The following is a 26,724-nucleotide window of genomic DNA, read 5'->3' as shown; positions in this document are numbered from 1 at the left end:
AGACAAACATTTGCAGTAGAATGGCCTTACTGAAGCCACCTTTCCAACAAGTCAGTTCGTGAAATGTCTGCCCTGCTGGAGCTGCCCCGGTCAACTGTAAGTGCTGTTATTGTGAACTGGAATCATCTAGGAGCAACAACAGCACAGCCGCGAAGTGGTAGGCCACACAAGCTCACAGAACGGTACCACCGAGTGCTGAAGCGCGTAGCGCGTAAAAATGGTCTGTCCTCGGTTGCAACACTCACTATCGAGTTCCAAACTGACTCTGGAAGCAACGTCAGCACAAAAACTGTTAGTCGGGAGCTTCATGAAATGGGTTTCCATGGCCGAGCAACCGCACTCAAGCCTAAGATCACCGTGCGCAATACCAAGCGTCGGCTGGAGTGGTGTAAGGCTCGCCACATTGGACTCTGGAGCAGTGGAAAAGTGTTCTCTGGAGTGATGAATCACGCTTCACCATCTGGAAGTCCGACAGACGAGTCTGGGTTTGGCGGATGCCAGGAGAACGCTACCTGCCCCAATGCATAGTGCCAACTGTAAAGTTTGGTGGAGGAGGAATAATGGTCTGGGGCTGTTTTTCATGTTTCGGGCTAGGCCCCTTAGTTCCAGTGAAGGGAAATCTTAATGCAATGACATTCTAGACGATTCTGTGCTTCCAACAGTTTGGGGAAGGCCCTTTCCTGTTTCAGCATAATGCCCCCGGCCACAAAGCGAGGTCCATACAGAAAACGTTCGTCGAGATCGGAGTGGAAGAACTTGACTGGCCTGCACAGAGCCCGTACATCAACCCCATCGAACACCTTTGAGATGAATTGGAATGCCGACTCCGAGCCAGGCCTAATCGCCCAACATCAGTGCCCAACTTCACTAATGCTCTTGTGGCTGAATGGAAGCAAGTCCCCCGCAGCAATGTTCCAACATCTAGTGGAAGCTTTCCCAGAAGAGTGTAGACTGTTATCGCTGCAAAGGGGGGGACCAACTCCATATTAATGCCCGTGATTTTGAAATGAGATGTTCGAAAAGCAGGTGTCCATATACTTTTGGTCATGTAGTGTAACTTTAAAGAAATGTAGGGCCGTGGATCAGAAAACCAGTCAGTTTCTGGTGTGACCTCCATTTGCCTCATGCAGCGTGGCACATCTCCTTCGCATAGAGTTGATCAGGCTGTTGATTGTGGCCTGTGGAATGTTGTCCCACTCCTCTCCAATGGCTTTGTGAAGTTGCTGGATAGTGGTGGGAACTGGAACACGCTGTCTTGTACGTTGATCCAGAATATCCGAAACGTGCTCAATGGTTGACATGTCTGGTGAGTATATGCAGGCCATGGAAGAACTGGGAAATGTTCAGCTTCCAGGAATTTGTACAGATCCTTGCGACATGGGGTTGTGTACTATCATGCTGAAACTAGGTGATTGCGGCAGATAAATGGCACGACAATGGGCCTCAAGATCTCGCCATGGTATCTCTGTGCATTAAAAATCCCATCGATTTAAAATTAATTGTGTTCGTTGTCCGTAGTTTATGCCTGCCCATACCATTACCCCACCACTACCATGGGGCACGCTGTTCACAACATTGACATCAGAAAACCACTCGCCCACACAATACACGTGGTCTGCGGTTGTGAGGCCGGTTGAACGTACTGCAAAATTCTCTAAAACAACATCGGACGCGGCTTATGGGAGAGAAATTAACATTACATTCTCTGGCAACAGGTCTGGTGGACATTCCTGCAGTCAGCATGCCAATTGCACGCTCCCTCAAAACATGAGACATCTGTGGCATTGTGTTGTAACAAAACTGCACTTTTTATAGTGGTCTTTTATTGGCCCCAGCACAAGGTGCACCTGTGTAATGATCATGCTGTTTAATCAGCTTCTTGATATGCCACACTTGTCAGGTGGATGAATTATCTTGGCAAAGGAGAAATGCTCACTTCCCGTTTACCTCCTACGCAACCAGTAAACATTCCCCTGTTTCAAGTTTGTCACGTCCACTGCATCCATTTTGCTGTCATGTGTTACGGTGTTCATAGTTTCTTTTATAACCAATTTATTGATGTGATTATGAGATGCTATATGTTAGGCCCTATTGGTCACGTGCATATGAAGCATACATGTGTCACGTAAAGACAGCAAAGGTTGAGGGAATAGGGAATGTTTTTCTTAAACAAATTAGGGATTTCGGTAACAGAACTTTTCAGTCAGAAATGGCTGTAATTATGTTGCAGCTTCAGCAACATGGACAGCACTATAAACACTTATGTTCTGTGGTAGTCGCTGCAGCAGGGAGGAGAGAGAGAGACAACGGGTGCTAGTCACACAGTCACTCGCTCTCTTTTCTTTTTAACAAAGCACAGCAAGTCTGAGCCAGGCGGCACAATCAAATCAATTGCGGTCGGACTCCCTCTAGTCATTTGTGTGTCTTAATTATTTAATCAAACAGTTCGCTTAAAGCATCAGACAAGCTCAGTGCATATAGATGATTTGATTAATACACATAGGATGTCTCTATACAGTGCATTCGGAAAGTATTCAGACCCCTTGACTTTTTCCACATTTTGTTATTTTACAGCCTTATTCTAAAATGCATTAAATATATTTTTCCCCTCATCAATCTACACACAATACCCCATAATGACAAAGCAAAAACAGGTTTTTAGAAATGTTTACCCATTTATTACAAATAAAAAACAGATATTACATTTAAGTATTCAGACCCTTTACTCAGTACTTTGTTTGGCAGCGATTACAGCCTCGAGTCTTCTTGGGTATGATGCTACAAGCTTGCATACCTGTATTTGGGGAGTTTATCTCATTCTTCTCTGCAGATCCTCTTAAGCACTCTGTCAGGTTGGATGGGGAGCGTCGCTGCACAGCTATTTTCAGGTCTCTCCAGAGATGTTTGATCAGGTTCAAGTCCGGGCTCTGGCTGGGCCACTCAAGGACATTGAGACTTGTCTCGAAGCCACTCCTGTGTTGGCTTTGCTGGGTGCTTAGGGTCGTTGTCCTGTTGGAAGGTGAAAATTCGCCCCCAGTCTGAGGTCCTAGGTGCTCTGGAGCAGGTTTTCATCAAGGATCTCTCTGTACTTTGCTCCGTTCATCTTTGCTTCGATTCTGACTAGTCTCCCAGTCGCTGCCGCTGAAAACATCCCCACAGCATGATGCTGCCAGCACCATGCTTCACCGTAGGAATGGTGCCAGGTTTCTTCCAGACGTGACGCTTGGCATTCAGTCCAAACAGTTCAATCTTGGTTTCATCAGACCAGAGAATCTTGTTTCTTATGGTCTGAGAGTCCTTTAGGTGCCTTTTGGCAAACTCCAAGCGGGTTGTCATGTGCCATTTACTGAGGAGTGGCTTCCGTCTGGCCACTCTACCGTATAGACCTGATTGATGGAGGGCTGCAGAGATGGTTGTCCTTCTGGAAGGTTCTCCCATCTCCACAGAGGAACTCTGGAGCTCTGTCAGAGTGACAGTCTGGTTCTTGGTCACCTCCCTGACCAAGGCCCTTCTCCCCCGATTGCTCAGTTTGGCAGGGCGGTCAGCTCTAGGAAGAGTCTTGGTGGTTCCAAAGTTCTTTGATTTAAGAATGATGTAGGCCACTGTGTTCTTGGGGACCTTCAATGCTGCAGAAATGTTTTTGTACCCTTCCCCAGAATTGTGCCTCGACACAATCCTGTCTCGGAGCGCTACGGACAATTCCTTCAACCTCATGGCTTGATTGTTGCTCTGACATGCACTCTCAACTGTGGGACCTTATATAGATAGGTGTGTTTCTTTCCAAATCATGTCCAATCAGTTGAATTTACCACAGGTGGACTCTAATCAAGTTGTTGAAACATGTCAAGGATGATCAATGGAAACAGGATGCATCTGAGCTCAATTTCGAGTCTCATAGCAAACGGTCTGAATACTTATGTAAATAAGTTTCTTTTTTTTATGATACATTTGCAAAGATTTATTAAATCCTGTTTCCGCTTTGTCATTATGGGGTATTGTGTGTAGATTGATGAGGAAAAACATTTATTTAATCCATTTTAGAATAAGGCTGTAACGTAACAAAATGTGGAAAAAGTCAAGGTGTCTGAATACCTTCCGAATGCACTGTATATGGAAAAATAAAAGCTTAAAAAGAACAGACGTCTGTCTCTTTGTCGACTAAGATTTTTTTTTGTCGGGTTCAGCCCTGCTAACAGAGATGTAAAGATTTCTGCACAACATTTTAGAGAAATAAGCTTTTTGTGAATATAGAACATTTCTGGGATCTTTTATTTCAGCTCATGAAACTGTTGCAAGATAATTTTATGTTAGTTTCTCTACCATAAGCCGATGCCTTCAATGTCATTTTAGAGAATTTGGCAGTACGTCCAACCGGCCTCACAACCGCTGACCATGTGTATGGCGTTGTGTGGGCGAGCGGTTTGCTGATGTCAATGTTGCGAACAGAGTGCCCCATGGTAGCGGTGGCCTTATGGTATGGGCAGGCAACAAACACAATGGCATTTTGTCGATGGTAATTTGAATGCACAAAAATGCCGTGACAAGATCATGAGGACCATTTTTTTTTAAAGGTATCTGTGACCAACAGATGCATATCTTTATTTCTAGTCATGTGAAATCCATACATTAGGGCCTAATGAATTTATTTCAATATACTGATTTCCCTCATATGAACTGTAACTCAGTAAAATCAATGAAATTGTTGCTTGTTACGTTTATATTTTTGTTCAGTATGGATTAGAAATAATGTAAATTAACGGTAAATGTAGGCTACTACTGGTGATATATGTAATGGGGAATTAATAGAAACTAACAATCAAAGGGCAAACAATTCACACAATGAAATTATGAAACAATGAATCTGCACAAAATGGCTGGAGAGAGCTCATTCCGGAGAAAGACATGTCTTGTGCATTTTAGCCACACTCCCCTTCTTCTTGGATGGTGGCATCTCCGCGGCCTTCTCACTGGGTTAGTCCACAGAAGACAGGTGAGAATCAGACAGGTGTCTCGTGCTCTACTAAAATAAATATTGGTCGACCAACAGCCTATCGACCAGTCGACCAAATGGGGTCAGCCCTGCCATGCTGTCACAGACGCTATAATGGCAAAGCTATAAGGATGAGTCCTCTATCTCTACGGTATTGCTGTAGAAAGCTGCATAGGGACTGGTTTTAGTGTGTGTGTGTGGTATTAAACTATATGTAGCACCTAGTTGCACTGTTTTACATTTGTTTGTTTTTATCACAGTAGCAGCAGCAGGGAAACACGTGCGGCCCAAAGACAAGGACAGGGAGAGCGAGCGCAGGAAGCGGCAGTGGGAGGAGCAGGACAAGGCCAGGCGAGACTGGGAGAGGCAGAAACGCAGGGAGCAGGCCAGAGCCCAATCCCGCAGAGAGAGGTGACTACTGTGACCACATACACACGTGTGTATTACATGCTGACCAAACCGTCCATGTTGTGTGCGCGAGCATTGCAAAATATATTTATACGTGCACGTTAGTCAATCATTTCATCCAAACTGCTTATGTTTGTCAACGGGTATCTGCGTAGCCAGGCACTTAAATATAAATTGGTTGACACGTGACACGCTGCAAGTCTCACCTCTCCCATCTTCTCATTGGTTTTTACGAGCATATACCCACGTGTGTGATTGAAAGATGAATGAGGTCCACAATCCACTGGTGGTGGTAATGCAACTTTGTTGGTTGCCAACCGCCATATAAAATCCACAGAAGAAGAAATATGAATGAGGAGAGGTTAATAATGAAAAAACTAACTAGGTTTCCCCTTTTTTTTAATCTGTGGATTAATTGTCGGAGTGGAGAACATACAAAGATCCAGCTAAAGAAAGGACCAGGTAAAATAACAACCCGATGTTTGTTTATTTCCCAGGACAAATTAGCTACCAACAGCAAGCTAGCAAAATGTCCATGAATGTTTCATTTGTGTTTCGACCTGTCCCCAAATTAATATAGTTGGTTCACAGTTGGTTTTGGTATTTTAACCTGCATGTCAAGAACGTGTCTAATGGGGATAGAAAAAATCAACATGCACACGTAGACGCACGCACGGAGACGGTTTGGTCAGCATGTTAGCGTGGCTTGTATTAGCATATATATATATACAGTGGAGAAAAAAAGTATTTAGTCAGCCACCAATTGTGCAAGTTCTCCCACTTAAAAAGATGAGAGAGGCCTGTAATTTTCATCATAGGTACACGTCAACTATGACAGACAAAATGAGAATTTTTTTTCCAGAAAATCACATTGTAGGATTTTTTATGAATTTATTTGCAAATTATGGTGGAAAATAAGTATTTGGTCAATAACAAAAGTTTCTCAATACTTTGTTATATACCCTTTGTTGGCAATGACACAGGTCAAACGTTTTCTGTAAGTCTTCACAAGGTTTTCACACACTGTTGCTGGTATTTTGGCCCATTCCTCCATGCAGATCTCCTCTAGAGCAGTGATGTTTTGGGGCTGTCGCTGGGCAACACAGACTTTCAACTCCCTCCAAAGATTTTCTATGGGGTTGAGATCTGGAGACTGGCTAGGCCACTCCAGGACCTTGAAATGCTTTTTACGAAGCCTCTCCTTCGTTGCCCGGGCGGTGTGTTTGGGATCATTGTCATGCTGAAAGACCCAGCCACGTTTCATCTTCAATGCCCTTGCTGATGGAAGGAGGTTTTCACTCAAAATCTCACGATACATGGCCCCATTCATTCTTTCCTTTACACAGATTAGTCGTCCTGGTCCCTTTGCAGAAAAACAGCCCCAAAGCATGATGTTTCCACCCCCATGCTTCACAGTAGGTATGGTGTTCTTTGGATGCAACTCAGCATTCTTTGTCCTCCAAACACGACAAGTTGAGTTTTTACCAAAAATATATTTTGGTTTCATCTGACATTCTCCCAATCCTCTTCTGGATCATCCAAATGCACTCTAGCAAACTTCAGACGGGCCTGGACATGTACTGGCTTAAGCAGGGGGAAACGTCTGGCACTGCAGGATTTGTGTCCCTGGCGGCGTAGTGTGTTACTGATGGTAGGCTTTGTCAGTTTGGTCCCAGCTCTCTGCCGGTCATTCACTAGGTCCCCCCGTGTGGTTCTGGGATTTTTGCTCACCATTCTTGTGATCATTTTGACCCCACGGGGTGAGATCTTGCGTGGAGCCCCAGATCGAGGGAGATTATCAGTGGTCTTGTATGTCTTCCATTTCCTAATAATTGCTCCCACAGTTGATTTCTTCAAACCAAGCTGCTTACCTAATGCAGATTCAGTCTTCCCAGCCTGGTGCAGGTCTACAATTGTGTTTCTGGTGTCCTTTGACAGCTGTTTGGTCTTGGCCGTAGTGGAGTTTGGAGAGTGACTGTTTGAGGTTGTGGACAGGTGTATTTTATACTGATAACAAGTTCAAACAGGTGCCATTAATACAGGTAACGAGTGGAGGACAGAGGAGCCTCTTAAAGAAGAAGTTACAGGTCTGTGAGAGCCAGAAATCTTGCTTGTTTGTAGGTGACCAAATACTTATTTTCCACCATAATTTGCAAATAAATTCATAAAAAATCCTATAATGTGATTTTCTGGATTTCTTTTCCTCAATTTGTCTGTCATAGTTGACGTGTACCTATGATGAAAATTACAGGCCTCTCTCATCTTTTTAAGTGGGAGAACTTGCACAATTGGTGGCTGACTAAATACTTTTTTTCCCCACTGTATATACACGGTACCAGTAAAAAGTTTGGACACCTACTCATTCCTGGGTTTTTCTTTATTTGTACTATTTTCTACATTGTAGAATAATAGTGAAGACATCAAAACAATGAAATAACACATATGGAATAATGTAGTAGCCAAAAAAGTGTTATACAAATCTAAACATGTTTTATATTTGACATTCTTCGAAGTAGCCACCCTTTGCCTTGATGACAGCTTTGCACACTCTTGGCATTCTCTCAACCAGCTTCATGAGGTAGTCACCTGGAATGCATTTCAATTAACAGGTGTGCCTTGTTAAAAGTTAATTTGTTTAATTTCTTTCCTCCTTAATGCGTTTGAGCCAATCAGTTGTTGTGGCAAGGTAGGGGTGGTATACAGAAGATAGCCCTATTTGGTAAAAGACCAAGTCCATATTATGGCAAGAACAGCTCAAATAAGCAATGAGAAACGACAGTCCATCATTACTTTAAGACATGAAGGTCAGTCAATATGGAAAATGTCAAAAATGTATTCAAGTGCAGTCGCAAAACCATCAAGCGCTATGATGAAACTGGCTCTCATGAGGACTGCCACAGGAAAGGAAGACCCAGAGTTACCTCTGCTGCAGAGGATAAGTTCATTAGAGTTACCAGCCTCAGAAATTGCAGCCCAAACAAATGCTTCACAGAGTTCAAGTAATAGACACATCTCAACATCAACTGTTCAGAGGAGTGCGTGAATCAGGCCTTCATGGCCGAATTGCTGCAAAGGAACCACTACTAAAGGACACAATAAGAAGAAGAGACTTACTTGGGCCAAAAAAACGAGCAATGGACATTTGGTCTGATGAGTCCAAATTTGAGATTTTTGGTTCCAACCGCTGTGTCTTTGTGAGACGCAGAGTAGGTGAACGGATGATCTCCACATGTGTGGTTCCCACCGTGAGGCATGGAGGAGGACGTGAGATGGTGTGGGGGTGCTTTGCTGGTGACATTGTCAGTGATTTATTTAGAATTCAAGGCACACTTAACCAGCGTGGCTACCACAGCATTCTGCAGCGATACGTCATCCTATCTGGTTTGCGCTTAGTGGGACTATCATTTGTTTTTCAACAAGACAATGACCCAACACACTTCCAGGCTGTGTAAGGGCTATTTTACCAATAACGAGAGTGATGGAGTGCTGCATCAGATGACCTGGCCTCCACAATCACCCGACCTCAACCCAATTGAGATGGTTTGGGATGAGTTGGACCGCAGAGTGAAGGAAAAGCATCTAACAAGTGCTCAGCATATGTGGGAACTCATCTGCCTCACCTAAAGGCCATTCTGGTGGGTAGCTGCTATAGACCACCAAGTGCTAACAGTCAGTATCTGGATAATGTGTGAAATGCTTGATAATGTATGTGATATCAATAGAGATATACTTTCTGGGTGATTTAAATATTGACTGGCTTTCATCAGGATGCCCACTCAAGAGAAAGCTTCAAACTGTAACCAGTGCCTGCAACCTTGTTCAGGTTATCAGTCAACCTACTAGAGTAGTTACAAACAGTACAGGAATTAAATCATCAATATGTATTGATCATATCTTTACTAATGCTGCAGAGATTTGTTTGAAAGCATATCCAAATCCGTTGGATGTAGCGATCACAATATAGTAGCCATATCTAGGAAAACCAAAGTTCCAAAGGCTGGGCCTAATATTGTGTATGAGGTCATACAATACGTTTTGTAGTGATACCTATGTTGTTGATGTAAAGAATATATGTTGGTCCGTGGTGTGTAATGAGGAGCAAACAGACACTGCACTTGACACATTTATGAAATTGCTTATACCAGTTACTAATAAGCATGCCCCCATTTAAGAACATGACTGTAAAAACTGTTAAATCCCCGTGGATTGATGAGGAATTGAAAAATTGTATGGTTGAGAGGGATGAGGCAAAAGGAAAGGCAAATAAGTCTGGCTGCACAACCGATTGGCAAACGTATTGCAAATTGAGAAATCATGTGACTAAACCAAATAAAAAGAAGAAGAAACTACACTACGAAACAAAGATAAATGACATTAAGAATGATGGTAAAAAGCTTTGAAGCACTTTAAATGAAATTCTGGGAAAAGGGCAAACTCAGCTCCATCATTCATTGAATCAGATGGCTCATTCATCACAAAACCAACTGATATTGCCAACTACTTTAATGATTTTTTCATTGGCAAGATTAGCAAACTTAGGCATGACATGCCAGCAACAATTGCTGACACTACACATCCAAGAATATCTGACCAAATTATGAAAGACAAACGTTGTAATTTTGAATTCTGAGTGTGGAAGAGGTGAAAAAATTATTGTCTATCAACAATGACAAGCCTCCGGGGTCTGACAACTTGGATGGAAAATTACTGAGGATAATAGCGGACGATATTGCCACTCCTATTTGCCATATTTTCAATTTAAGCCTACTAGAATGTGTGTGCCCCCAGGCTTGGAGGGAAGCAAAAGTAATTCCGCTACCTAAGAATAGTAAAGCCCCCTTTACTGGCTCAAATAGCCAACCAATTAGCCTGTTACCAACCCTTAGTAAAGTATTGGAAAAAATTGTTTTTGACCAGATACAATGCTATTTTACAGTAAACAAATTGATGACAAACTTTCAGCATGCTTATAGAGAAGGACATTCAACAAGCACAGCACTTACGCAAATTACTGATGATTGGCTGAGAGAAATTGATGATTCAATTATTGTGGGGGCTGTTTTGTTAGACTTCAGTGTGGCTTTTGACATTATTGATCATAGTCTGCTGCTGAAAAAACGTGTGTTATGGCTTTACTCCACCTGCTATATTGTGGAGACAGTTACCTGTCCAACAGAACACAGAGGGTGTTCTTTAATGGAAGCCTCTCCAACATAATCCAGGTAGAATCAGGAATTTCCCAGGGCAGCTGTCTAGGCCCATTACTTTTTTCAATCTTTACTAATGACATGCCACTGGCTTTGATTAAAGCCAGAGTGTCTATGTATGCGGATGACTCAACACTATATGTCAGCTACTACAGCAACTGAAATGACTGCAACACTTAACAAAGAGTAGCAGTTAGTTTCAGAGTAGGTGGTAAGGAATAAGTTAGTCCTAAATATTTCTAAAACTAAAAGCATTGTATTTGGAACAAATCATTCACACTAAACTCCAAACCTCAACTAAATCTTGTAATAAATAATGTGGAGATTGAGCAAGTTGAGGTGACTAAACTGCTTGGAGTAACCCTGGATTGTAAACTGTCATGGTCAAAACATATTGATACAACATTAGCTAAGATGGGGAGAGGTCTGTCCATAATAAAGCGCTGCTCTACCTTCTTAACAGCACTATCAACAAGGCAGGTCCTACAGGCTCTAGTTTTATCGCACCTGGACTACTGTTCAGTCGTGTGGTCAGGTGCCACAAAGAGGGTCTTAGGAAAATTGCAATTGGCTCAAAACAGGGCAGCACGGCTGGCCCTTGGATGTACACAGAGAGCAAACGTTAATAATATGCATGTCATGCTCTCCTGGCTCAAAGTGGAGGAGAGATTGACTTCATCACTGCTTGTGTTTGTGAGAGGTGCTGACATGTTGAAAGCACCAAGCTGTCTGTTTGAACAACTGGCACACAGCTCAGACACCCATGCATACCCCACAAGACATGCCACCAGAGGTCTCTTCACAGTCCCCAAGTCCAGAACAGACAATGGGAGGCTCACAGTACTACATAGAGCCATGACTACATGGAACTCTATTCCACATCAAGTAACTGATGCAAGCAGTAGAATCAGATTTTAAGAAACAGATAAAAATACACCTTATGGAACAGCGGGGACTGTGACGCAACACAAACATAGGCACAGACACATGCATACACACACATGATAACATACGCTCTATACATTTACATTTACGTCATTTAGCAGACGCTCTTATCCAGAGCGACTTATACACACGTACACATGGATTGTGTTGTAGATATGTGGTAGTGGAGTAGGGGCCTGAGGGGGCACACTTAGTGTGCTGTGAAATCTGTTATGAATGTATTGTAATGTTTTTTTAAATGTATAACTGCCTTAATTTTGCTGGACCCCAGGACGAGTAGCTGCTGCCTTGGCAACAGCTAATGGGGATCCATAATAAATACAAAATACAAAAAACTGTTGGAAAAGCATTCCAGGTGAAGCTGGTTGAGAGATTGCCAACAAAGCTGTCATCAAGGCAAAAGGGTGGCTGCTTTGAAGAATCTCAAATATATTTTGATTTGTTTAACACTTTTTTGGTTACTACAAATAGTAAAAATAAAGAAAAACCCTTGAATGAGTAGGTGTGTCCAAACTTTTGACTGGTACTTTTTTTACATTTTACATTTAAGTCATTTAGCAGACGCTCTTATCCAGAGCGACTTACAGTTAGTGAGTGCATACATTTTCATACTCTACTGTATACTACAGAACAAAGAAATATCAACATTTATAATCATCACTTGTGTTCAAAGGTATTTAGTTATAAAAATGTATGATCAGTGGTCTCTCAAACAGTACACTTCTACCAGAATGTGACCCCTGAGAGTTTGGCAGTTTGAACAAAAGTTTCAAGAGCATAAAACCACACAAAAAACATATTTTTATTTATTCATGCTTTTTGACCCCATGTCACTAACCACGTTTCCATCCACTGTTTTTATGCGAGTAAAGTTATGCAATACCCAAAAAAATCACACCAATTGTGATGCAAACAGGAAGTGTCGGTAAAATGTTATAAATGTCAACAATCTGTTCATTCGACATGGTAGGATAATTTTGTGTCTGTAAAATTTAATTATGCGACGAATTGTGGTGGAAATTATTTATTGCGCAATTGTTGATCAAATAACCATGTCAAGGTAAATTGTCTATCAAAGTACAAACCTCTCTCACTCAGGGAGAGAGGTAGAGCAAAAGCTACTTCACCAGGTTGTGAGATATTGCGCATACATTTTATGTGATACATTTGCATCGCAGATTCACAATTGTATCTTTTCTGAGATCTCTGTCAAGCAAGGAGGAAAGGAGCCGACCTGATCCCGCCTCACACTTTTACCTTGCAACCCTGTTGGATATCATTCCGCCTACCAACGTTGTCCATCTTCTGTCTCTGACTGTAGGCTACATCCCTTGTTGCATGGTGTGATCAGAGTATTACTGAAAAATATATCTACTACAATGAGAGGGAAAGACATGACGTCCACTTCATAGGATGACACATCGCCTAAACGGCTAAATTATGTAACAAATGTGTAATTAGATTGTAACTTTCCTATAATTGCCAGCTGACCCTATCCTTGTAAAATCATTTCCATTGCAGAGATAATAGATAGCCTAGGTACTAATGCTTGCATGAATCGAAATCAGATTTATGCTCACTGTCCAATTTTTCATTGGGGTAGTTCAAATATGCTATTATGACATTTATTTTTAGCCAGCATTTACATTTTCAAAAAGGTAGGCTAATGACAATGATGCAGGGAATTTTGTTTGCAAGCCAGGGACAAATTGCCTTCCTCGAGCGATCAAGAGAATGTCATAATGTAGGCTAATTTTGTCAAATGGACAAGTATTCTTATATGTTTACATCAAACACCCTTGCATCAAATACACTACTCCTTGAAAGTTGTGTATTGATTATATATAGCATACGTGATGAATGATGATCACTGCAACAGCTGCGGTGTTGCTCATTGGATTACCCCGTATTGTGGAAAAGGCTATGTGAAAATGTATAGAGACAAAAGGCAGATGCATGGAATTATTTGGATGGATGGTTGAGATGACATGATAATAGTTGCTTAGCTGCCAATTAACAAATAAAAATGATCTTATCCATCTCATCATATAACCTAACCGTTACAGTGTCCACTTTATCAGCGAACTGTTGTCTGGACAGCATGCGTGAACCAGATTGGGCAAGTTTGCCATTTATCGCTCAAGGTTCTACGCTAACTTTTTCCACAGGTGGCACTGGTGCTACCAACTTTTTCAGTTGGTGGCATCAGCACATGATTTAGTCACTCCTATTTTTTTAAATAATTTATTTTAGAATTGACAATGACCTGGCCATTCCATACAGAGCCAGGCTAATAATTACTATCCGTCTTTTAAATTAGCGTACCGTTGTGTTCTTACATTGATTTGGATAGATTAATTGTAACAGCAAAGAAAAGAGACTTAAAATAAAGTGCAAAAAATGTATTTATTGCAGATTTCAAAGTGCCATGTGTTCTTTTCTGCAAAATCCTCTAGAGGGCAGAATGTAAAAAAATTATACTTAATACCAAAATGGTACCATGGCTAAAAAAAAACAGTGTGAGGAGGACTGATTTCCCCAAGTTTCTTTCAGGTTTTCACTCTCAAAATCACACCTTTTTTAATAGAAAAACAATGCTTAAACCATATCAGGGGAAAATTTGAGGTCTGGGTAAAATCTGAGAAATGTAGATTTGTTAGTGTAGTTACCCTTTAATTCAGATCCGCACCTATCCAGATAGTTGTGTTTAGCTAGCTGTGTTTCTGTAGCATGCTTGTGATGGAGTTTTCAAAAACAAATGGCCACTGCATTGATGCAAATAATCATGATTCTGCCGGGTAGGCATAGGCTACTCTGTAGTTACCTTTTAATTACCTTTCCATCTACCCGAAAACTATTAGCATCGCGAACGGCTACACAAAGTGCTAGACATATAGGCCCTACGCGCACCGCACACAGCAGGGCTTGACATTCAGGTAAATTTGCCAGTGCCAACTGGAAGCTACTGGCCCGAATGGGGGGGGGGAATACTGACCCAGGTCAAGATCTGACAGGAAAGCGTATGATGCATGCATAATTTCAATAGCAGGTGATTTTATCTTTCATTTGCGGGCTGAGCAAGTAGCCTATACAGTGTTCATACAGACATTGGCCATTTCAAATTCAAGGACTAATTCAAGCACTTAAATATAATTTTCAAGGATCTACATTTTATATTTAATTGTTGTAATAGCCTGTAGAAAAAAAGTATGCATTACCACTTTAAGAATAAGTAATAAAAAAAATTATAAGCCTACCCAATGGCATTGTTCATTGACATTCTAAAATATGTCAGAAATGTGTGCATTGCCTGGCTAAATACATAGCATGTTCCCGACACACACTTTAATGACGTCTGTCCATGTGATAGCTAGTCTCGCCATTTGAGATGTTGAAGAGTTATTGAGGGGTTACTGTTTTAAAACGAGAAAGCAACCAAAAACCGGGTTCCCTTCGTAATGGAACGTTTTGTATGGAAAACCAAGTTGAAGCCAACATTCAATGTTGTCTTGCTCATAATAACCGCACATAGCTTTACTGCAAGAAGCGCAACAGACTAGCTCAACACTTTTCAATTGAAACGGCGGGAAACAAACGAAAGCGCTTACAACTCATAAAAACTGGTCAGAAATGAAATCATGGCATAATTATATTGGAGCGGTAGAACTTCTAAATCGGCTGCCAACTTCAATTACTTTTCAAGGACCAAAGACTACAGGAACAATCTGGTCTCAGAGCATTTCGTATTATTCTGTACATAAATCTGAGACACTCCATTTAGTAAGATATGTTACGTTTGGTGGTTGGTCTGGATGGGTGGCCATATAATGCAAAACGTCGGTGATTGGGTGGGCGTATAACGCGAACATCTAGCAACCCAAAGGTTGAGAGTTCGAATCTCATCACTGAAAACTTTAGCATTTTAGCTAATTAGCAACTTTTCAAGTACTTACTACCTTTTAGCTACTTTGCAACTACTTAGCATGTTAGCTAACCCTTCCCCTAACCTTAACCCTTGTAGCTAACCATTCCCCTGACTTTTAACCTAACTCCTAAACTTAGCCTTAACCACTAGTCTAGCTAATGTTAGCCAGCTAGCTAACGTTAGCCACCTCGCTAGAATTCGTAACATATATGTTTTGCAAATTCGTAACATATATAATGCGAATTGTAATTCGTAACATATCATATGAAATGGGTGATGGACATCTACAAATTAATACATACCATACAAAACGTAACATATCATACTAAATGGAGAGTCTCTGATTCACTTACAAAATAATACGAAATGCTCTGAGACCAGGTTGAGAGGAAATATCAGATTTTTCAAATGTCTGATTGACTGGCCCAGAGGGTTTCCAAAACCTCCCCTGTATGTCGAGCCCTGACACACACAGACAGGGGCATTCCTGTACCGTTGTTGCCTCTTCAGAAAGTTTGTTTATTTTTGGTCAATTGCACAATACTGTTTGAATACATCATGATGATAAAAATAAATAACATGACCAGGTTAAAAGAAATCACTGGCACCCTTGCAACAAATTAAAAATGTGTCGCTCTGTCAAGTCAAACAAACGGTCACAAATGCGACTGTTTTGGTTGCAGTATCGAACCCTGATCGCTACAGTTTGTGTGACAACCAAAGAATCAGTAGTGTGGGAAATGCAATGGAAACACATTAAACTCATGTTTTTTTATTCGGTACATGGAAACTTAAGCGCAAAAGTGTTTTATGTGCACTACGTCAACACACACAGCCCTTTATCCGCAACAAAGTCAGTCTGAGGGAAACACCTGTTTTTAAAATGCATATTTTATCATATTTGCATGAAAATCTGTCGCAAATTGGATGGAAACCACGCTTATGATGATGTCATATATCTTAGTCTACCTTTAAACGTGCAAATCCTCAAACTGCCACGTGCTGGTCAGACATCATTTTTACCATGCAGTTACCTGTCACACTGTAAACTGTACTCTTCCCCTTCCCTGAAGCAGACATTAACAGTGTGGGGTGGGTGGCTTTTGGTTTTCTGGAGAGCTCCTGACAGGATTCCCCCGTCTTCCCCGGACTACAGGGACAGGTTGGAGCAGGTGGAGCGCCAGCGCGAGAGGGACCGCAAGCTCCGCGAGCAGCAGCAGCAGCAGCAGCAGAAGGAGAGGGAGAGGAGGGCCGAGGAGCGCCGCAAAGAGCGTGAGGCTCGCCGAGAAGGTCAGGGTTCACACACGCATTTGCGCACACATGTAAGGTTAGCGTTTACAGCCTTAGCGTGTGCGTGAATGTAAGTATTTTGATATACACTACCGGTCAAAAGTTTGGACACCTACTCATTCAAGGATCTTTCTTTATTTTTACTATTTTTTACATTGTAGAATAATAGTGAAGACATCAAAACAATGAAATAACACATATGGAATAATGTAGTAGCCAAAAAAGTGTTAAACAAATAAAAATATATTTGAGATTCTTCAAATAGCCACCCTTTGCCTTGATGACAGCTTTGCACACTCTTGGCATTCTCTCATCATGAGGTAGTCACCTGGAATGCATTTCAATTTACAGGTGTGCCTTCTTAAAAGTTAATTTGTGAAATTTCTTTCCTTAATGCGTTTGAGCCAATCAGTTGTGTTGTGACAAGGTAGGGGGGGTATACAGAAGATAGCCCTATTTGGTAAAAGATCAAGTCCATATTATGGCAAGAAAAGCTCAAATAAGCAAAGAGAAATGACAGTACATCATTACTTTAAAGACATGAAGGTCAGTCAATAAGGAACATTTCAAGAACTTTGAAAGTTTCTTCAAGTGCAGTCGCAAAAACCATCAAGCGCTATGATGAAACTGGCGCTCACGAGGACCACCACAGGAAAGGAAGACCCAGAGTTACCTCTGCTGCAGAGGATAAGTTCATTAGAGTTACCAGCCTCGGAAATTGCAGCCCAAATAAATGCTTCACAGAGTTCAAGTCACAGACACATCTCAACATCAACTGTTCAGAGGGGACTTTGTGAATCAGGCCTTCATGGTCGAATTGCTGCAAAGAAACCACTACTAAAGGACACCAATAAGAAGAAGAGACCTGCTTGGGCCAAGAAACACGAGTGCTGCATCAGATGACCTGGCCTCCACAATCCCCCGACCTCAACCCAATTGAGATGGTTTGGGATGAGTCGGACAGCAGAGTGAAGGAAAAGCAGCCAACAAGTGCTAAGCATATGTGGGAACTCCTTCAACACTGTTGCAAAAGCATTCCAGCTGAAGCTGGTTGAGAGAATGCCAAGAGTGTGCAAAGCTGTCATCAAGGCAAATGGTGGCTTTTTGAAGAATCTCAAATGTAAAATATATTTTGATTTGTTTAACACTTTTTGGGTTACTACATGATTCCATATGTGTTATTTCATAGTTTTGATGTCTTCACTATTATTTTATAATGTAGAATAGTACAAATAAAGAAAAACCATTGAATGAGTAGGTGTGTCCATACTTTTGACTGGTACTGTATGTAAGGACGCGCTGTTGGTGACGGGAAGTGAAATGTCTTGTCTGCCCTTTGACAGTGCCGTCCCACCACCGTGCGCTGCCCGATGAGTACGGGGACAAGCCCAAACAGAGCCACCGCAGCCGCAGCCCCAACCGGGCTCCCCAGGACCGATCGGAGCACAGCAGTGAGCCATGTAGAACTGGTGGTGAGACTATCCAATCAAGATGGTTTTACATAATTTTGCTTTGGTAGAGTTGGTGTCAAGACTTAGTTAACTAAGTCTTATTTTTCCCCCTTTTTTAAAAAGTCAATTGAATGAAATCCATGACTATCATTTTTCTGTGTGATTAGGGACGCTCATGTTGTTTTGTTTGTGGTCCTGCAGTGAAGGATGAGAAGCCAGAGGACAAGGACCTTCTCTCTGACCTTCAGGACATCAGTGACAGCGAGAGAAAGACCAGCACAGGAGAGTCCTCCTTAGGTAGGTAGACACACACACTCAAGGTTGCAACATACCCCACAGTCACTTCACACCAGATGGCATCACAAAAAAGGAATGAAAACAACACTTCTACTGATGTTTAATCGGTAAGAGTTCTAACTAATAGATACTGTATTTACAATCCAGACACATCTGCTTGTGATATAAGTCAATGTGGGTTGTTTGGAGGTGACATTGAGTGGACTTCTCTTCCCTAGGCTCCGGCTCAGGGTCGGGTTCTGATGATGAGGATAATGGCGTTGAAGATGGATCTAGCAGCCAGAGCGAGGGAGAGAACGAGGAATCAGGTTCAGGAGAATCTGACCAGACTGCAGGTCTGCTGAATTACTCTACTTATGTTGCTTGTTTGTGTGCACTTGTTTTATCCCTTTTTACATTTACGTCATTTAGCAGACGCTCTTATCCAGAGCGACTTACAAATTGGTACCATTACAGTATTGTCACAGTGACACGGCTCTGACCCACCCATTGTCTGTGTTTCAGGTGTGGTGAGTGAAGACGAGCAGTCTCAGGAAGAGTTTGAGGAAGAGAGAGAGAACGGCAACCATATTCCCCCAGGTAGGCATTTCACCCCCAATTTGTCTGGTGGCAGTCATTTGAACAGGTGTTATTATTATGTCTGAGAGTAAAGTTAGTTTTCAATGGTCTTGAAGCTTGTTTATCTGAAAAGTTTAGATCTAACTCAAAACCAGCTTAACTGCCCCTCATTAACCCTCACAGTGCCAGAGTCCCGATTTGACCACGACACTGAGGAAAGCGGAGAGGAAGAGGAAGAGGAAGAGGAGGCAGGGGATGGAGACGTGACCCCCCAGTCTGTGTCTCACTCCCACTCAGCCACCCCTGAGCCTGAGGAGAACTACATCCTCGACTCTCCCCCCATCTCCCCCGTGGAGCTAAAGAAGGAGCTGCCCAAGTACCTTCCAGCTCTACAGGTCTGTCCATCTGTCTGGCAGAACACCACACCAGGGTCAAATACCTTTTTATTTTATTTCAAATGCCTGAGGTGCGCTTGACTTACAGGGTTCGTACAGTCATTATAAAAATCCTGGAAAAGTAATGGAATTTTTAAATGGTGTTTTCCAGGCCTGGAAAAGTTTTGGAAAATGATCAAATCCGAAATGTCATTGAAATTAATTTAATAATTTCTGTTAATGTAATTTATTTAGGCACAGTTTTTTTAAATATTTTATCAATCAAATAAAAATCAACACATCAGCCAGGTTCAGAATGACACTTTAGCGTGTCTGCATGTGTGCGAGAGGAGTGGGCGGTTGCTCAAGGAGAGATGAGACAGTCGGACATTGCGGCAGAAGGTAGGCCTAGTCTATAAAATATGATAGAGAACAGACTAATAACTAGTTAGCCAATTAAAAACATATCTTGTACACGCTAGTTATCCGTTTAGCTATTATTAGCATGCATTAATGTTTTCCTTATGTCATGTCCCAAAACACTTTCCACCTACACTCGCGAATAAGGCCATACAATCGCGAATAAGGCTATACAAAGTTGATTTACTTTTTTAAATTATTAATTTAAACAATTATTTTTGACGAAACAAATGATTCACTTCGCTATTTTATTAGTTGAAATTCAGTTTGTTCGCGGTGAATCGAGTCATGTGAATCAAAATAATTATTTGTCAATCGCAAACAGTAACTTTAGGAAAAAAAGATTAGATGTAGCCTTTCTTTTGGATTATTTCGCTTCAAAACTTGATTTGTAGATATTTCCAGTTTATTTGGCCATCCAATGTATGGGACATTGCAACTCAATAGCCTGAAATGTAAACACTTCTAAGATAAATATGTCTGAACTAGAAAAGGTACATTTCCTGAAGAAAATTCATGGGCTTGCTTCAGCTGAATAAAATGATTTGTAGCCTACCATAGCCATTTGATCTTTGATATATTAAATGAGCAAATTATTTCAAAAGGTATAAAACACATTTAGTTGTAAAGTTGCAATGTTATACGTCAAGGGTGGTCAACCATCATCCAGGAGAGCTAGTGGGTGTGCAGGCTTTTATTCCAGTACCCCTCTAACAAACCACATTTTAGAAATTAGCTGCTCAACCGGACCGTGATAAACTGCCTCTGATGTCTTGATCAAAAGCCTGCACACCAAGTAGCTCTCCAGGCTGAGGGTTGACCACATGTGTTTTATACAGTTGCCTAACAGGTATTCTATTCGACAGGAGATGGTACATGGGATCAGAGCGCAGCCTCCAGGTGTCTACCACATTACGCTTACTTTTGTATACGTACATAGACGGCGACAATTGTTGGTCATGGAAATGTGGTTAAAAGTCATGGAAAAGTCAATAAATTCCATTTGGCAAGATGTGTGTGAACCCTGGAACTAGCTTGCCTGGTACAATGGAATATTTCAAGAAATGCTCTCACCTGGCAGACGAAATCAAGTGCACCTCAAGTATTTGACTGAATATGATTTCGTATTTGACTCAGGCCTGTACACACACGCAAATCATATAGACAAGTATTGATTGGCGTTGGTTTCATGTCATTTTCAGGGCTGTCGCAGTGTCGAGGAGTTCCAGTGTCTGAATCGTATCGAGGAAGGGACCTACGGTGTGGTGTACAGGGCCAAGGATAAAAAGACAGGTATGTGGGCTACCTTGCAATCTGTTTCCGATCCATCCCTGGAATCAGACACACACTAAAACAGGCCTCTCCCTTCTAGATGAGATTGTGGCCTTGAAGCGTCTGAAGATGGAGAAGGAGAAAGAAGGTTTCCCCATCACATCTCTGAGAGAGATCAACACCATTCTGAAGGCCCAGCACCCCAACATCGTCACTGTCAGGGTGAGGAGCATATAAATACTCATTGAAAATATCATCAATTGGTATTTGTATTATATTTCTATGGTGAGCAGCACACACTTGATTGAGGAACCCCCCCCCCCCCCCCCTCAATAATATATTATTTTGAAATACATTTTGTTTAGCTCCTTTCATACAATGCATAGTAGCCCAAAGTGTTTCACAAATTGAAAGAATAAAACTGTGGTAAAAAAAAAAAATAGGGATAAAAGAGCAAGGTATATTAGTGCTAGATAAACCCCTCTCTTTTCTCCCATGTTAGGAAATTGTTGTTGGAAGCAACATGGACAAGATCTACATTGTGATGAATTACGTGGAGCATGACCTGAAAAGCTTGATGGAGACCATGAAGCAGCCTTTTCTTCCAGGTAACATTGTGGGATACAGTTTGAGTTGGATAAAATACAGTACGCTTATGTCCTCCAGCCATTTTCCCATGTCTTTTGGCTAGGTTAGCTTAAGATAATTGTTTTAATGTAAGCTTATGAGCTCACGTCTCTTTTCCACTTCCTCATTCTTGTTGGCCTCAGGCGAAGTGAAGACCCTGATGATCCAGCTGCTGCGAGGCGTACGCCATCTCCATGACAACTGGATCCTCCACCGCGACCTGAAGACCTCCAACCTGCTTCTCAGCCACAAGGGGATCCTCAAGGTGTCATAGATGTCCTGTTGTATTTGATATTATGATATATTATATTATATCCCATTATAATAATATTAAAACCACTGTGGGTTGGGAACTTCAGATAAGGATTAGATCATCCATGGCTCGGATGAAGAAATACAAGGCTCTAGGCTTGTTAATGACAAAGAATAATGACTTGAATGTGAGTGTGTATAATTGCCTCGTAGGCATCTTTGTAATGTTAGTTCTTTGTTTGTTGTGCTGTTCTAGGTGGGGGACTTTGGTCTGGCCCGTGAGTATGGTTCTCCCCTGAAGCCCTACACTCCTGTGGTGGTGACCCTGTGGTACCGTTCTCCAGAACTGTTGCTGGGAGCCAAGGTGAGTCAGGACCTAAGCACAGATCTAGAATCTGTTTAACCTCCCCAAATCCTAACAATGACCATTTGTGGAATGACATGCAAAACTGACCTTGGATCAATGTCTTGGGGGCGACATAGCCACACAGTACAGACACCTGCATTCAAAACCCTGCCTTGAGACAAAACATCTCAAGAAACATCAATCATCAAAGACCCTCTCCAGTCAAAACAGTGCCATTTTAAACGCCTACTTGAGTGTGAACATTACCGCACCCAGACGACACAACACATACTTTGTACAACTTCCAATAGTGTGGATGTCCGCAGTTCTGAACACAGCCCAAGACTACATACACACAGCACCACTACCAAGTCAAAGCTTATCCTCGCCCAGACTAAATACTCCAACCCAGACTCATGCGGTGCTGTCTGTTACTTAGAATACTGTGGTTTTAGCGAGTGTGTGTTTCTCTCTCCACAGGAGTACTCCACAGCTGTGGACATGTGGTCTGTAGGCTGCATATTTGGAGAGCTCCTTACCCAGAAACCTCTCTTCCCTGGAAAATCTGAAATCGACCAAATTAACAAGATATTTAAGGTTAGCACATTTTTATCAAGAAGTCAATTTTACTTCATACTGTCTGGAAAGGTAAAGCACTTTATATACTCCACTCCTACATCTGCATGCGTTCTTGGCAGCCACCATGTTTTTGTGAGTTTTGCAGTTTTATGATCTCCCCACAAGGTGGCAGAGTTAGGAATAGGATGTAGTCGGATTTAATGGATTTGATTTGACTGCACAGTGTATTTTTCAGAAAGGGACTGCAGTTCAGTGACCCAGTCTCTTTTAGATAGACATGGTGACGTAACAGTCTTGTCTGTGGTGGTTGTGTGACTGGGCAAAGTTGTAAAACTTAAATTTAAAAGCTGTGTTCTTGACTGTGCCCCCCCCCCCCCCTAGCAGTTCCAAACATACCAGACATAGTGGGGGACCACCAGCCCACACATACAAACATTAACTCCATTTGTCTGTGTGTTGACACGTGTTCTCGTCAGGACCTTGGGTCGCCCAGTGAGAAGATTTGGCCAGGCTACAACGAGCTCCCTGCTGTGAAGAAGATGACTTTCACAGAGTACCCCTACAACAACCTGCGCAAGCGCTTCGGAGCCCTGCTTTCAGACCAGGGCTTCGACCTCATGAACAAGTACGTCTAGTTTACCCATACCTGTTACATTTCAGACAAACAAGCGTTTGGTTCTTAGAACATCTCAGTTGAGAAGATTTTAATACAAAACCACTGGACTCAATGAACAATGCCATGAAATTGTAATCTAAAAATGTCCTCTATAAATACTAGCAAAAATGAAACGTTAGCTAAGTGTTGCTATACATAAGTTTGTCATCTTTTGGGTGAAGTTTGACACCAGTGCAACTGAGTGGAACACCGTCACAGTCTAATGACCCAGGAAGTGCAATGACCCCTGGCCAGTGGCTGCTAGCCGTCTCATCATGTTTGGACTGGGGGCTGGCAGTCCTTCAGCCACAAGACTGGACTTAACTTTATTAATCTCTGGAGGGTGATTTAAGATTGCATTGTGTCAGCCTTGTTGCTTTCGCTTTCACTTACCCTGTGTGATCAGATTAGATGAAAACTATGTATTTAGAGGGACCCTATGTGCTCCGTAGAAGCTCTAATACAGACTAGATGGTAATTTTCCATGAAGAAAAGTTGATGTGACTTGCTTTAACTCTTTACAAGTATTTTTGTGGTAGTGGAAGAAGTTTAAAACGTTTTACTTAAGCCAAGAAGTTAAATATAGTCCATGTTAAATGTAGTAAAATAATTGGTCTGATTACTTTAATAGACTACACTATAAACCTTATTACTTTGGATTGTGGGGCAGTTAGATCACATATTTCATCACAAATAACTACACTCAGACTAGCCTACTACACTTTTATACACTCTCCTACTAGAATACCACAGTATATGCAAACCGTAATAATAGAGTACAGAAGACAAGGAGGCATTGTTGAAGTTTAAAACACATTAGAAAACTGTATTTTATCCCAAGCATGTATCCTTTACTTCAACCATATATTCATTTCTTAATCAAAGGAAAAGGCTGTTAAAATTAAGTTAAATCTGGATAGATAAATGAATAGGATAGATAAATAAATGGACAATGAATAAAGTAAGGATACAGGAATAGAAGACCAAATGGATGAAGGGATAAAACCAGGTGAAGTTGGACTGATTGGTATGATAAAGGAATGAATGTATGGTTGAAGGTGTAGATGGTGTGTGTGTGGGGGGGATGATTGGTAGTAGTTATTGCTCTTCTGATTTCAGATTTGAATATCAGAGAAGTAGACCAAGGTGCCATACCTTTTAAGTTTTTGTCTACGACGCATTGTTCAGAAAAGTGGTCAAGGTAGCTGATTAGTGTCAGAAGTCACAATGTTTACTCATTGTCTCATGCTAACTCCCCCATTGTTATAATTTGAAAGTTCTGAAAAGTTCCATGGCAGTTCATTCAACAGTGGGAAGTTAGCTAAATTAGTTGACGTGGATACTAAAACAGCTGTACCTCTTGATTGGTAGTAGATATTTCTGTTATTTCAGATTTGAATAGCAGAGAAGTAGAGGAATATGTCATACCCTCTAACTTTTTGTGTAAGTGTTTGGCAAAATGGTCAAAGTAGCTGATTTGTGTCAAAAGTTGCATTGTTGTGTTTACAGTGAATGGAAGTTGGAAGTGATTATGTCACAATGGGGAGCTTTAGAATGTTAGTCTGTGAAGATGGACAAAAAGAAAGACAAATTAATAGTTTAAAAAGTTTAGAAAATATCAAGTCCAACCTAATTACAGAAGTGCTGCTATTTTGAGTGATCTCTGCCGCCCCTATGCCTTGACCTTTTCCCTTTCCACTAGGTTCCTCACCTACTGCCCCAGCAAGAGGATCCTGTCGGACGAGGCGCTGAAGCACGAGTATTTCCGGGAGACACCGCAGCCCATCGACCCCTCCATGTTCCCCACGTGGCCGGCCAAGAGCGAGCAACAGAGGGTGAAGAGGGGCACCAGCCCACGCCCCCCTGAGGGAGGCCTGGGCTACAGTCAGCTGGTGAGGCTGGGTTTAACTCTACAGCCCTCTGTCGACTAGGTTTTGACATCTGAGCTCAGTTTCTGTGTTAGACAGATTGTAGACCTACAGCACTTTACTATGTGTTGTCGAGAAACATCCTCCCACTGCTTAATACTTATGTTTTCAGAATACATTAGTTCCCTGGCATAAAGGCAATGTTCCTCATCAGCTAACGTGTGTGGCTTGTCCTCTCTCCAGGGTGACGATGACCTGAAAGACTCAGGCTTCCATCTGACCACCAGCAACCAAGGGGTTTCTGCCGTGGGCCCAGGGTTCAGCCTCAAGTTCTGAGCTGCACCTTGAGGACAGGACACCCTGTGTATGGGAAGAGACATACTAGCCTGGCCAGCTGACCGGACAAGAATCATGGGACATTTAGTTTCTTATGTGGCTGGACACATTGTGGGAATGGCTTCCGTTGTCAGGGGTCACCTTACTGCCCTCACTGTGACCCTGTGAGGGTAGAGACTGGTCGTCACATGACATGAACCACGTACAAACATGCTACATTTCCCTTTTTTCCCCACTTTATGGCTGAATCCCAACCATTGAACTGTCAACTTTTAAAGTATTTTCTCGATTTTCTGACAAGGTTGAACTTTTATGTAAATGAGGGAACTGTGCGTTGAAACCGAACTACAATTTTGTCTGTAGCTTAGCTCATGTCTTGCTTTTTGTTTTGTTTTCTGTCTTCTTTTTTTACACTGCTGAAGAGGACCAGATTTTAAGTGGTTGGTATTTCCTGAGTACTGGAGCTACTGTATAATAATGTAGCAGTGTTAGAGCCATCATATTATAAGGACTTTACTGTATAACCGATGGCTTACATACTGACCCGGGACATGTTTTTGCTAGAAATAAAATGTGAAGCTTTTATTTGTCCACCTTTTTGCTGGTATTTATAAATGCTGTCTAAGCTAAGCAAACAGCACCACACACTGCCTGCCAAAGGGAAAAAATGAAGGGAAGTTGAGTCCCCCAAAAATCCCAGCGTTGAATCCAGCTCAATAGTAGCCGTCCAAGAGTGATGTAATTCTTTGCACTGCACACTTTGTCTCAGGACTTTGTTCTTTCAGGGAAAAGAGCCCCAGACTTCTCTGTCTTTATTGTTAAAGTGGCTCTGCAATTTTTAGGACTAAACCAATAAATTCTTTGATTTCTAGCTGGAGGAAAATAAACAGTGCAATCTCATTCCTGGGAGACTGTTGGCTGCTC

The 26,724-nt window shown here is 41.9% G+C and overlaps 1 protein-coding gene across 9 annotated transcripts in view; it reads left to right on the top strand.

Moving 5' to 3' along the window:
- Positions 1 to 26,383, top strand: part of LOC311147661 (cyclin-dependent kinase 11B-like) — a 32,403-nt gene extending 6,020 nt beyond the window's left edge. For 5 of the 9 annotated variants that reach the window (XM_084184406.1, XM_084184401.1, XM_084184400.1 and 2 more), the window contains 16 exons: positions 5,251 to 5,401; positions 16,593 to 16,765; positions 18,109 to 18,237; positions 18,418 to 18,513; positions 18,732 to 18,848; positions 19,018 to 19,092; positions 19,255 to 19,466; positions 21,068 to 21,158; positions 21,238 to 21,359; positions 21,640 to 21,745; positions 21,908 to 22,029; positions 22,273 to 22,380; positions 22,843 to 22,959; positions 23,418 to 23,566; positions 25,299 to 25,488; positions 25,708 to 26,383. In XM_084184406.1, the coding sequence (XP_084040532.1) occupies positions 5,251 to 5,401; positions 16,593 to 16,765; positions 18,109 to 18,237; positions 18,418 to 18,513; positions 18,732 to 18,848; positions 19,018 to 19,092; positions 19,255 to 19,466; positions 21,068 to 21,158; positions 21,238 to 21,359; positions 21,640 to 21,745; positions 21,908 to 22,029; positions 22,273 to 22,380; positions 22,843 to 22,959; positions 23,418 to 23,566; positions 25,299 to 25,488; positions 25,708 to 25,800 (2,051 nt within the window). In that variant the 3' untranslated portion in view covers positions 25,801 to 26,383. The remainder of the gene's footprint in view (positions 1 to 5,250; positions 5,402 to 16,592; positions 16,766 to 18,108; positions 18,238 to 18,417; positions 18,514 to 18,731; positions 18,849 to 19,017; positions 19,093 to 19,254; positions 19,467 to 21,067; positions 21,159 to 21,237; positions 21,360 to 21,639; positions 21,746 to 21,907; positions 22,030 to 22,272; positions 22,381 to 22,842; positions 22,960 to 23,417; positions 23,567 to 25,298; positions 25,489 to 25,707) is intronic. The other 4 variants (XM_084184403.1, XM_084184408.1, XM_084184404.1 and 1 more) reach the window with 2 other exon arrangements.
- Positions 26,384 to 26,724: the final 341 nt, after the last annotated feature.

This window comes from Coregonus lavaretus, assembly GCF_964263955.1.
Source record: "Coregonus lavaretus genome assembly, chromosome: 20".
NCBI classification, from domain to species: Eukaryota; Metazoa; Chordata; class Actinopteri; order Salmoniformes; family Salmonidae; genus Coregonus; species Coregonus lavaretus.
The sequence above is the reverse complement of the archived record's forward strand: the minus strand, read 5'-3'. Positions and strand labels throughout refer to the sequence as shown.